Source organism: Rhyacophila brunnea, unplaced genomic scaffold (genome assembly GCF_057557595.1).
Source record: "Rhyacophila brunnea isolate RB1 unplaced genomic scaffold, BYU_Rbru_1.0 scaffold_10, whole genome shotgun sequence".
NCBI classification, from domain to species: Eukaryota; Metazoa; Arthropoda; class Insecta; order Trichoptera; family Rhyacophilidae; genus Rhyacophila; species Rhyacophila brunnea.
In genome coordinates, this window is record NW_028232752.1 from 5,845,286 (window position 1) to 5,858,918 (window position 13,633).

Genomic DNA, 13,633 nt, shown 5'->3' on the forward strand with positions numbered 1-13,633 from the left:
TCACAAAATTTAATTATGACTCATTCTCTACTACTGCTGGAAAAAATCTTTGAACAAATACTTATTAAGGGGGGACATGCTCAGCGTAGTTCAAAATGAAGCTTTTGTTCTATTTTCAAAGCATGATCCTGGACATACCACGTTGTAGATAATCTATTTATATAATTTTGAAGCCTTACTATCCTTAATATAATATAAAGGATAGTAAGGCTTCAAAATTATATAAAAAGATTATCTACAACGTTTAAGGTATGTCCAGGATCATGCTTTGAAAATAGAACAAAAGCTCCATTTTGACCCACGATGAGCACGTCCGCCCTTAAGTGTTTCAGATTTGTATGAATTCAGCTAATTTCATCGTAATTAGATAAGGTGGCGCACATTAGTGTGAATCCAGTGGGTGCAAGTCTCTATTCAAGTCAAGTGACGTATTTTTGGGTATATGTTTGAAGTGCTTTGAAATTCAATACATATCTAAGACATGTTCATACGATAGTTTAGTGATTAATTTCATTTTAAATTATCAATACGTATTTAAAAACACTAACAAGATGTTTTTAGTTAAAAAATATTTTTGTGATTAATTAAATGATTCGAATGAACAATAATGATTTTTGAATAATTTATAGTTTTATATTACATATATTATATTTTTTTTTATATAAAAATATCGATTTTTATAAAAAATGTTTTTGTTTTATTTACATAATAATATCGAATCAAGTTTGTCATTCAAGGGATCAAGGAATTCTATTTATTAATCTGTTATGTGCTCCGACCCATCAATGACATATTTATTTGGGATGAAAACAAGGCCCACTATTTAATATCTTGTTGGTGGTTATAACTAGGGAACACAGAATTAATGGTAACCGCAATACATAACGGGTGTGACCTAACAGCCAACGGATCTCGAGTGTGGAAGAATATGGGATAAACACGTGTAAAGAATACGTAATTATAAGCTTCGTTCTGACAACTGCTCTCGGTTTATGCACTGATGCTCATTCAATATTGGTGTACTTGAAGGTTGCAACACACACTATTGCACTTCTATAACGTTTGTGACACTCACACATCGCCCATTGGGAGGGCGATAACTATGTTCAACCAAATTGCTTCGGGTGTTGATATATTCCACTTGCGTGAGATGATTTTAGGTGGACGTTATTTTATAAATTCTTAAAATAGGGTCTCCTTAGCAAACTCGGTGTACTTCTTTGAACTTTTGTAGATGTGTTGGGTCACTACTGTGGTATTCGATGTGTGGTTTGAGGATGATGATAATGAAGTCTACGATGTAGCAGGGTGAGATTTATCGGTATAATAGTATATTATACAATGATAGTACATATAATATACTGAGATAGTTACGAGCTAGGTACTTGGATTCGAGTGACATTTAGATAAATTATTCTTCGTTATTTATACAAAAAAAAGTAATACATTAACATTAAATTCTGTTACACAATCATATTGGACTAATTATAGAGTCAGCGTTTTAAATCGAGTAGCGAAATGAAATATTATTTATTATTACAATCGTAAGAAAATATAATACCATGAAAAATGATTATTCGGCTAATACACCGTAATGATATAATGTGCTGTGATATGATGTAATAATATACCGTATCTAATATTGTCAATCAACTTGATGATCTAGCTAAGAGTTGTTTGCTGGAAAATGATTCGCTGGGAATATATTACTGCAGAATAATTTGATACATTAAACAATAGATATCTGATCGCTACTTTTCTGCAGCTACTGATGTATAATTATATTTTCACTGCTTTTGTATGTTTATATTATGTTATATTTTTATATTTTAATTTATAATGCGGTCACAATACCTAAGCTCGAATTGATATAAAAATAATTTTAATTATTAATTTACATTGTATTTTGTTAGTGCACTACCGGAAGCGCTCGGTGGAATTGTGTCTACTCTATATTAAGGAATGCTTTCTAATAATACTCGAGAAGCTCCACTGAAAGCCGATCCGCTGGTCTGCATAATTAACCAGTTAATGGGAATACACGTGAAAAGTTGGTACTCACTTGTTGTAGAGCACTATGTCGGGACGCCATATGTGGTCTGAGGGTACGTGGAGCATTTCCACGCCACCGTACTCCTTAGGGTCCCACTTCAGCTTGTAGTCGAACCAACTCTGCAAAAACCATAACGAAACATTAAATTTCTTAATTTAACCTGCTAATGCAGAATATTTTTATTTATTACTTTACATACTCCTGTTGTTGAATAATTAATACCATCGATCGGTAGCAGAGTTAACAGTAGCAGTGGCGAAGGGTAGAGGTAGGCTATTGAGATCCCACATAAATAGTGCATAAATGTCTTTACCTACCAGAGGTAGGTAATTAGGAAGAGGTAGGTAGGTAATTTTTTGATAATTTACAATTTAAACTGTGTTAATTAATTAATAAATATGTATCTGAAAACATTAAAAATATGGAATCCTGCAACAAATTCACATGTGATTACATTTTTTTTACAATAACTGTAAGTTTATCTTTGACTTAAAATAAAAAATATTTTTCTTTTTAATGTTGTCAGATGCTTTTACAGTTGAAATTGTAAATTATAAAAAAAATGTCTCAAATTGCATGCACTATTTTTCCGCTCGGTGCCTCTGTGGGTCTATTCTATACTTATCGACCGCTAAAGTGATAAAGTGATAAATATTATCAAACTTAGGGTAGGTTTGTATCATGGTATTAGCACTTATTGTAACAATTACAATAAAATGTTTGTAATTGTTACAATAAGTGCTAATACTTTGATACAAACCCTAAGTTTGATAATATTTATCACTTTATCACTTTAGAGGTCGATAAGTATAGAATAGACCCAATGGCAGGTAAAGACATCGCTTTATTCTAAAATATAAAAATATATAAACAATTACTAATATTAGAACCGAAAATTTTCGATAAAAATTCTATGCGATTAATTTCGAAAATAAATAACGCGGTCATAATTGATTGCCGAAAAAGTCGTTCACGTTCAAAATGAATAAGTGAATTGTTAGAACGACAAACATTATTTGGCTGTGGCTAACATTACCAGGACAGAGAGCATCCGGTTCAAACCGCAATAAATAATAAGCCTCGCTGGGCAACAAAACCAGCGCACCGGCCATGTACAGCTTATGACAGGGATTGTGAACATATAGCACGCGTGCCACTAGTAGCACGCGAGAAGATTTTGCATGGCACGCGAATGTTTCATTTTGACAAGAAAAGAAATTACTATTTTATATATATATTTAAAAAATGTTTTTTTATAAAAAAAAATACAAATAAATATATAAGTAGGTACTTAATATATATTATAATATTATGATTTTATAGCCATGCGTATTTTTGTATATGCTGGTAAAAATCATGAACTGGAAAAGACGTGCGGAGGACCGTTCCGACTGGAAGACGGCAGTGGAGGAGGCCAGGGCTCGACTTGAGCTGTAGCGCCATCGAAGAAGAAGAAGCCATGCGTATTTTCTGCGATTTTTCATTATTATGTTTACGCATTACGATGCGCAAACGGAAACGACGACCGAATTCATCCATAAATAAATTAATGACTAATCGCATTGTATAAAAAATAGCAGAAAAATCGGTACAGTTCGGTTATGAGGAATACAGCGGAAAACACATTTTGAAAATACCCGATATACTGGATTATTTGTTAGTTTTGGTTAGTTTAGGTTAGGTTAGGTTAGGTTAGGTTTGGTTAGGTTAACCTAACAAATAATCCAGTATATAGGGTATTTTCTAAATGTGTTTTCCGCTGTATTCCTCATAACCGAAATGTACCGAAAATCCTTTACAAGAATTATCATTATGTTTAATAATACAAATATTCAATCTACAAACCTTATGAAATTAATAATTATCGACAGTCATTCGTAATATAATAACTGCTTGTTATTTTGCCTCAAACATAATCCATAGAAATTGAAAACCGTTCAGTGATAGAGAATATATTATAATAAAAGAATGGCTTAAATGTTACCACGATATCTTTGAGAATTTTGAAAGTAATGAAAAATATCCAAGGAATAAAAGATATGCCTTCGGCTAGATATACGGTGAAAGAACTGAATTAAAAAAAAAATAGAATTCTTAAAACTGTTTTTTTAGTAAACTTCAAAAAACTTTTTTTTTCGCCATGAAACACTGCTTGGTACATCAGACAGTTGAAAAATAGTATTTGGGAAATTTTGGCATGCATACGTAAAAAGGTTCGCCAACCCTGGTTTATGATACGTTCACACTGCGAATGCTACACCGGGTCGCTAAATGGACCGTTGATGTGGTGCAAGTTCATTTAATTTGGACGGAACCAAGTCAAATAATCCTTGTTCTAAAATAATGACGTTTTAATCTAAAAACCTTATTTTTTATGAAGTATCAGCTAAGGCTTATTTAGCTGTTACATTCCATATACACATTACACAGTATTAATGAGTAAGTATAATATTATTATATTTAAAATATATATATATACTTTAAACTATGTGGAATTATATTTTATACTTTCTGGTTATATTAGCTAAACCTTGATTATTGAAGAAAATATGTTTTATTTTCTTCAGCGTAATAAAAGTTATAAATATTTAATGACATTTAATTATCGCCCACGATAGCTGAGCAGGTAACGTATCGGCCTATAATGTCGTCGGTCTCGGATTGGAATTCAGCGTCTGGCAATAACACTCAAGTGTTGTTTTACAATATCTCTTTAGACCCAGAGTAGCTATTGACGTAATAAGTTGAGCAGGTGGATAACATCCATCTATCGTAAAAACGAATATTTGTTAATATAACCTCCACTCTCTGGGGTGCCATATTATGATGGTTTTAGGATAGAACAGAGGTCGGAAAACTGCGGCTCGTGGCAGCCGCATGTGGCTTTTTGGGGATTGGCGTGCGGCTCTTTGCCAAATTCCCAATTTCCAATTTTCACAAAAACTTGCAAAATTCACAATTTTTATTTTTTGTCATTGATTTGTACACTTGTTATATAATATAATGACATTATCGCGAGCCTTATTTTTCCTCCGTGCTGGTTGATGCAAAAATGTATGATTGTTGTTGTTTTAAATCCGCCAATTGCAAAAGTCGACAAATTAAAATTTTCTCCATTTATTAATGACACGAGCACTTTTAAAATATAATTTTATTGGTGGATTTAACAAGCAAAGAGTTCTGGAACTTGGATTTAGAGAGATAAATGTAATTTAATTTCACAACACATGTGGAGCGCTTTAAAAGATCTACATAAGGTAGATACTACGATTTTTAATACATAGAATAGCTTTTCGAAATCATATTCGAGTCTACATAATAATAATATATATGTGAACAATCATTTTCAAACATGAACAATATAAATAGAGAAGCCAAATAACCGATGAGAATTTGGAGTCGCGCCAAAAATTAAAAACTACAAGTTACATACCAAACATACAGAAAATCTCCAAAGAAATGCAAGGAAGGTCATTGTTCACATTAGTTTTAAGGAATGCGTAAAAATTGTATGTAATTCATATACTGTAACAATTATATTTATAATTTCAACAATAAAAACATATATTTACGTTAGTTTTATTCGGGAAATCTTCATCACTTAATAAATAAACAATTATAAAATGTAATTAATTCATTTAAATAAATCATATTTATAAAAATATACGTATGGCTCTCAAATTTTTTTTAACCGTTGTGCCACTCATATTTGGCTCCTTTGGTACAAGAGTTTGCCGACCCTTGGGATAGGACATGGTAAAAAAAATGTTGAATATGGAATCAACCCAAAGATTCTAGTAAGTATAGAATATAATGAATCACTGCAAAAAGGGTTTATTCGATGTGACTACAGATTCAAGAAATTTTGACTTATTTCAATGATAAATAACTAACCTATTTTTTATTAAATCTTTAGAACACGTTAAGACTAAAATTTGGAAAGATTCCGATGGAGGCTAGTAATCACCTAAGTAGATAGTATTGGTATCTTAATTCAAACCATAACATCCGGTTCTCAATATATTGGTTAGTTAATTTAGTCGTAATTAGATAGGGTGCATGTTAAGCACATTACCACCCATTACTATATTTATTAAAGATTTTATATATTGTTTCTAATGTGTTTCCAAACTATCTATGTTCACATTTAATGTTACATTCTTAAATCTTCAGAATTATTCGTTATTTATTATCAATATATTTATATTACTATCGTGTCTGTCATCGGATTCCTGTAACCCAGATCTCAATAATAATATTATTTAAATTCCAATGGATTCAAGCTCTGTACTATTCCATTTAAGTCGTTTTTTGCGACCCGGGTTTCGCCTGTATATTATGTGAGTTTATATATATATTATATTAGGGGAGTTTATATGTATTTTTTTAAAATATGTTATAAAAAAGTAGGTAGGTACCATGTAAGAGTATTATTAAAGACTAATATCTCATTAGTTAACCCCATTAATTATTTTTCTTAGAATTGACGATTTACACCTCTTGAATGTAGTATTTTATTAGTTCATAAAGAATAATGATCTAAAAACATTTTTGACGATTTATTATAATAATATATGCTATCTATCGAGGGTGTTGTTATTAATAATATAGGGTTTTTACTAATTAGGTTTTTTTTTTAATGACACTTCAACTATTCATAAGTTCTTTATTGTATTTTTTGTAACCTTTGACTTGATAGGTAGGTAATGGAGTTTTTACCTACTCTATTGTATTGATTTACTATATAAGGTAGAGTTCAAAGTTTTCGATGTCAGTGTGTGTTTGCCTTTGGTAAGTGTACACGGCACCTGAAGATGCCAAAAGGTGAAACCTGGGTCGCAAAAAACGACTTAAATGGAATAATACAGAGATTGAATCCATTAGAATTTAAATTCAAATTCCATCAAGTACCTTCGGTCGATAGTATTAATAATATAATATTATTTTTTCACGTATAATCAGTCAGCAGGTACCTATATATTATAATATGATTTCGTAATGTTATAAGATAGCGGATCTGCAATTTCATAACATTCCAAAATAATATTATTTCATAATAATTTCAATATATTATTTCGTTCAATAAGTAGCGGCCATCCTTGATTATAAGTTTCCGTTAAAGACACATCACACCGAATTACCATTATATTATGTATTATATTGCATCGATTGTACCATTGTAGTTATTTGAAACAGTGAATAAATTCTGGCCTCCTACATCATCATGAACAACTACTACAGTCTTTCATCTGCAATACCTGTCCTCCGCCGAACCATAAAATACAACATGTATAAAAGAATATGACACTATAAAGATATCCTATATCAGTTTCTCCATCGACTCACAGATGTCGTTTCGTAAAATAAAAAAAAAACTGAAATATACTGACTCTCGGCTATGTCAAGATTGGAAAACCCTGGTATATGTACCTATGGCTCTCGATTCAATTAAGTGAACAGGCAGGGACGGCGTAATTGCACGCGGCACCCGTAAACTGCAATCGTATAAATCCGCTAGTAACTAGTGGTGGGAATAGTAGTTATAATTTTAAATTCGATTAGAAACTGTGTAGAAATTAAAAATGTGAGTATCCGTTGAAGGTTTTTTTCTTCCACGCTATTGTATTAATAAATTAAAAAAGTGTTCATTTTTTATATCAAAATCGGTCATTGTTTCTTAGATAAAAGCATTGATAAACGGCAACCATTGTGTCGTGATCCAAAATTGTAATATTGCGTGAGTTGCGAAATACTTTTAACAATAACAATATTATCATGGCGGCTCTCGTGGTGCAGTGCGCAAGGCGCTTGCCTTCGGCCCGAGAGTTCTGGGTTCGATTGCCGGTCAGGACACAATATTTATGTGAGTTTTCTCAAAGCCTGGGCGTTTGTGATTGTTCAAAATTACTAATAACAATCTTGTACGAAAAAGCAAGGACATGGTTATTAATAATTCTAAAAAAAAACAATATTATCATACGATATGTTACAAATAATTAATATACATCAGTGGCGAAGGGTGGAGGTAGGCTGTTAAGACCCGACATAAATAGTACACAATAAACATAGTCAAGTAGTCTTAGTAAACTTAATAAAGTTAGTCCAATGTATTTGTTTTCATTGAAGTAAAACTACAATGTGGAGAAGATGGTTGTTAGTTCTTAAAATTCAATTTAAAAACAGTCAAAAACTATTCGTTTATCTTTAAAATATCTAAAATTATGCCATCAAACCATACATAATTTGACTGAAAAGGCATACCTAAACTATTATAGCTTGGTTTTCGCAGGGTTTAATTTAATTTTGAAAACTAACCAACACCATCTGTAGATTGTAGTCTTATTTCAATGAAAACAAATAAGTATGACTGACAAAGTTAGTGTGCACTCTTTATGTCGAATTTCAACAGCCTATATATACCCTTTGCCACCTCATTAGACCATGGCCCCCACAAAGGGGGGATGACAGGGCTCTAGCCTTAGAGCCCGGGCTCAGGAAGGGCCCGGTGTGGTGAGTCGACCAGATAAGTGATATAAATACACATCACAAAGTCTCTCTAATATTATTATTTAAGATTATCTGTGTGTACGACAGTTTTATTTGTGTATCGATAAACGACAACTCCATAATTCAAATAGATGTAAGTATTAAAATATAAACAAACACTAAAAATATACACACTAATTTTACCGTGTACACCATTTGGAAAACGCTACTATAGAGCGTCATACTGTTTTTTATCCTTAGCGATAGGTAGGAGGGCGCCAAAGATCCTAGCCTGGGAGCCCGCTTCAGGATGTGGGGGCCATGCATTAGACCATTCCTTCTTTGTATCACCCAAAACACTTTTAGCAAATAAAATAAATCAAAATCTATGGTCCGTTCTCCAATTAAATCTTTATTAAGTCATCAGTGATCTATCGAATGCCCAACACTATTGAATACCTACTAGTTGTGGCGTTATATCGATGCTTGTGTGACGCCTTTCGAGAGCTAGGTGCAAAAAAATGTTAAAGTACCAATCCACTAAGGAACTCTTTACCAAAGGGTTCTTTTGCAGTAGACCTCCATCAACAAGAGAAAAGCGACCGGCAATAAGTTTTTAATTAGCATACAGTAGATTTGATTAGATTGTATTATTAAACATTGTATTTAATTAAACTTTTTTTTTATTCAACGAACAAGATTTAAGAATGTAACATTCTTTTTATTGAACATACATAGCATTGATTATACATCATTAAACTTTGTTATTATTATTTTAATATTGGTTACATATAAAATACATTACATAATATACAATTACAAACAAATTAGTTAGTTACATTAATTGGTTCAATTAATAGATTATTGGATGGTGAGTTGATTACGTTATATATGTTACGCCGAATGTGCGAAATTAAATATTACATGAAATGGGCAAAATTTTGCCTAAATCATGAAAAATGCAAGCCCGTTGCCTTATTCATGAATTAGATAAAATATCTGGAGAGTGCGTGAATTCGGCAGTAATTTTTCTGCCTAGTTCATGTATTGGACAAATTAGATAGTAGCGCTATGGTGGTATTTTTTGCAACTAAACTAAATGTATCAAAAATGCTCATGCATTGGTCAAAATGTACATATATTATCTATGGTCAAAATAGATGATCGCGCTCCGGTGGTGTTTTTTGCAACTAATCAAACTAAACAAATGTGTCAAATGTCATTGATTATAATATAAAAATATACCAATCAATACCTACAATGACGTTCATATCAATTTACTATGCGCAAAAAAATCTAGAACTATAATAATATGATAACGGAAGAATTTTATTGAAAAGTATTTTCGCGATTTGATTCGTGCTTGGGTATCAATCGTGCAATGGTCGATTGAATGTTTTTTATAGTTTGTTGACACTTGATAGCTAACCTCAAAATGGACATTCAGTTGAATAGTTTAATTCAGAATTACAAAACCTAACCTAACCTAACCCAATAATAATAATATTATATTATGTCCAATTATAACTAATAAAACAATCCGTATTAAATTTACTTTTTCTTCTGTCATGTTGACAGTTCAAGAATTCCATACCCTGGCGAATTCATGTACTCAGCAGAAAATTTACCTAATTCATGAATAAGGTAACAGGCTTGACTATTACATGAATTAGCCAAAATTTTGCCCATTTCATGTAATAGTCAATTTCGCACATTCGGTGTAACATATAAATATGAGTGATTCACAACCATAGTGAACCAAGTCCATTCTGGTTATTTTTGAGTAAGCTATGTTCAAACATAATATTTGAGTATTTCTAATTCTGTAAGGGTATGATTACAATTATAAAGTGTTATTTTGAGTACATTTAAGTTATTGTGTAAGAGAAATCATGCCCTTAGAGAAACGGAAATACTCAAATTATATGTTTGAACCTAGCTTACTCAAAAATAACCAGAATGAACTTGGTTCACTATGCTTGTAAAACACTCATATATTTGTACTGAATTGTCTGTAACGCATGAGAGAAAACATATGAAAGTGTGTAAAAGAGAGCGAGATATGGAAAAGACGTGCTATGCTATGGCTATGTATATATTTGTTGGGTCGATGCTTGAAAGAGATATTCGCAATGATCTTTTTGAATTCTTGATAATGATCATCGATTGGCCATCATTAATTGAATGCAATACTTATGTAATATACTGCGATATATTTTTCAATTGCTCGCGGCACACATGTTAGGAAGCTCTGATCAATTGTAGTGTATTGGGGTGACGAATATTGAATGTCCTCCATCCGCAGTTATAATTGGACAATGGTCACGGTTGCGGAAGTTCCGCTATTGTGAGAGCGAGCGCGTCAAACCAACAACGTCATACAGTGCCGCTGTGCCAAAGTGGCACTTAGCATCGATAGGTATTGGAATTGTTTTTAGTGCCGGAAAACAGAGGTACCTACAAGGCGCAACGTTTTCACGTCATCCGACATTACAATTTTATATGTCTAACTTTATATTATACATTGGCGTAGTATTCAAAGTTTGTTTTAAATATCCAAATATAATATGAATTACAATCAAAGAATGAAGTTACTAAAATTAAACATTAATTAATTTAACTGCAAGTTAGTCCGCATTGCAGATTCATCTGTAGCAAACGATATACCTTCAGTAAAACATTTTTTTTCAAAAAAAAATTACACTTTTATTACTCTAATATAGAGAAATAAAATTTCAAAATATTAGTGTAGTGAAAAAATCAAAGAAACACCCTGGCTTTAGTGACCTAGCCGAGAATCGACCCAGGAATCATTTATACTTATTTTATTGCTTGTATTTATTTGTTTTTTTTTTTTTAATATCATGGTGTGAACGTCTTGAATTTATAATTTATAAAGTTGACTATATGTAAATAAACATATTATTTTAATTTGATAACGTCAGTGTTTTCTGCATACTACGAAGGACGCCTTAGCTTAGATACTGATTCTAATAATTATAATGTGAAAGAAAAGCTATTTTTTTCTGATGACAATGAATAAATTAACTGTAAATTATTTCGCATTGCTGATTAATTTGCAGCAAATAACACACTTTTTTTAAAGATTTATTTTTCGGGCATTCATGTTAAAACTGAATATTTAAATCCATTTAACCATTAAAAAAACATTTATTAACTATTATTATATTGCCATATTATTTTGTGTGACAGTAATTATGGAGAGTTATAATATACACATTAAAAAAAACCGTTTCTGACCTTAAGAAGATGATAATATGGGGCTCTATAGAAGACCCAGAATGCGGCTTAAGCGTCGGCCTATAACGCCGTGGGTCCCAGGTTCGAATCCTGGGTCTGGCATGTGCACATATTGATTTTCAATTTGTGTATCAGTGAGAGTATGGACCCAATAGGTTGAGCAACTGGCTGACATACATTTTTCGTAAAATACAAATCTCCACTCTGTCGAGGCCCATATTTCATCTTATTAGGATCGGATATAGTCGAAAAAAAAATAGAGTGGAGGTTTTGTTTTACGAGATATGTATGTAAGCCTTATTCACAACCTATTAAATGCATACCTTAGTTCCAAATACACTAAGAACCCACTGCATTATAAGCAGACACGCCACCGCCTAGACATTGTGGACACAATAATAACAATAAAAAGAGTAAAACAAAATAACAATGAGCAAAGTACATATATATTAACTAAAAAACTTTTAATATCCTAGGTTTCCTTTAGTAGGTACCTATATAAAATATATCTTCTAGTCTCCTGGATACCTCAATAGTACTAAAAACAGCGTCTGCAATGTCTTTCGCAGTCTCGAGTAATCAGTTGAACGGCATTCTCCTATTATATCAGTCAAGTGACGACTAATCTCAACCACGTCTTCAAAGCAGAAGGTTCCCAACGTCAATGTCTCGAAACACTGGGAATCGACGACATACTTTGGTGTTTTGGTATTTTTTTTCCTTGTTAGACACTGCTGGACTGAAGTACTTTTGGCCTTCAAAAGTGACCTCCCACTGTGCCTAAAGCGCAAAGTGTTCAAACAGTGATCACATATGCGTGTGAAACATGGACCATAAGTAAAAAAGAGATCCAACAACTTAGAGAAGAAGGGACAATCGTTGGGGAAATCTAGTCATCCAGTGGTACCCAAGAGGTATAAAACGTCCGCAATGTAGACCTAGAGAGGCCGCTGGATCGATGAAATGGGTACTGCTCGGGTTATCAGGAATACAGCGGAAAACACATTTTGAAAATGGCCGATAAACTGGATTATTTGTTAGGTTAACCTAACCTAACCTCACCTAACCTAACCTAACCTAACCTAACCTAACCTAACCTAACCTAACCTAACCTAACCTAACCCAACCTAAACTAACCCAAACTAACAAATAATCCAGTATATCGGGTATTTTCAGATGTGTTTTCCGCTATATTCCTGATAACCGAACAGTACCATGAAATGATTTTCTGCGGAAGTGTGTGGTAACGTAACACACAGGACCGAGAGAAGTGTAATCAGCTTGGAGAGGCCTTCATCCAGCAGCGGATAAATTCAGGCTGATGTTAATGAGTAGGCTTACCATAATTATGAAACTGGGAAACCGGGACAGGGACGGGGTATAGGTCAAAGAAACAAATTTAATGACCAAAAATTGTTTTATTACCTTTTAAAAGTATGTAGGTACAAAAGATGAATGCATAAGGTCTTCTGCAGTAGATATTTAAATTATTTTATTTATTTATTGTACCAGTCGTACTTCTCGCTGGAATGAACTATTTTCGCACCCTTCCCCGCTATCTCATCACATAATACGCTATTACGGCCAATCATGACAATTTATTATTGACAATCATTCATACGCAGAACAACAGCCGGGACAAAATGCCAAACCGGCCGGGACGCCGGGACCAATGTGTGAACCAGGACAATCCCGGTCAAACCGGGACGTATAGTAAGCACAATATATTTACATAGTTTCTATTTTGGAAGACTGTTTTGGTCGTAACCTTTGTGAATATAGCCTAAATTATATAATTTTGAGGTGCTTTGTATTCTATTTTAAAATTTTATT

General features: G+C 32.6%; 1 protein-coding gene across 2 annotated transcripts in view; it reads right to left on the bottom strand.

Annotated features, from left to right (window-relative positions):
* LOC147078842 (acetylcholine receptor subunit alpha-like) overlaps positions 1 to 13,633 on the bottom strand; it is a 303,793-nt gene that overhangs the window by 154,509 nt on the left and 135,651 nt on the right. For both annotated transcript variants that reach the window (XM_085950067.1, XM_085950059.1), the window contains one exon: positions 2,063 to 2,172. In XM_085950067.1, coding sequence (XP_085806193.1) covers positions 2,063 to 2,172 — 110 coding nt within the window. The remainder of the gene's footprint in view (positions 1 to 2,062; positions 2,173 to 13,633) is intronic.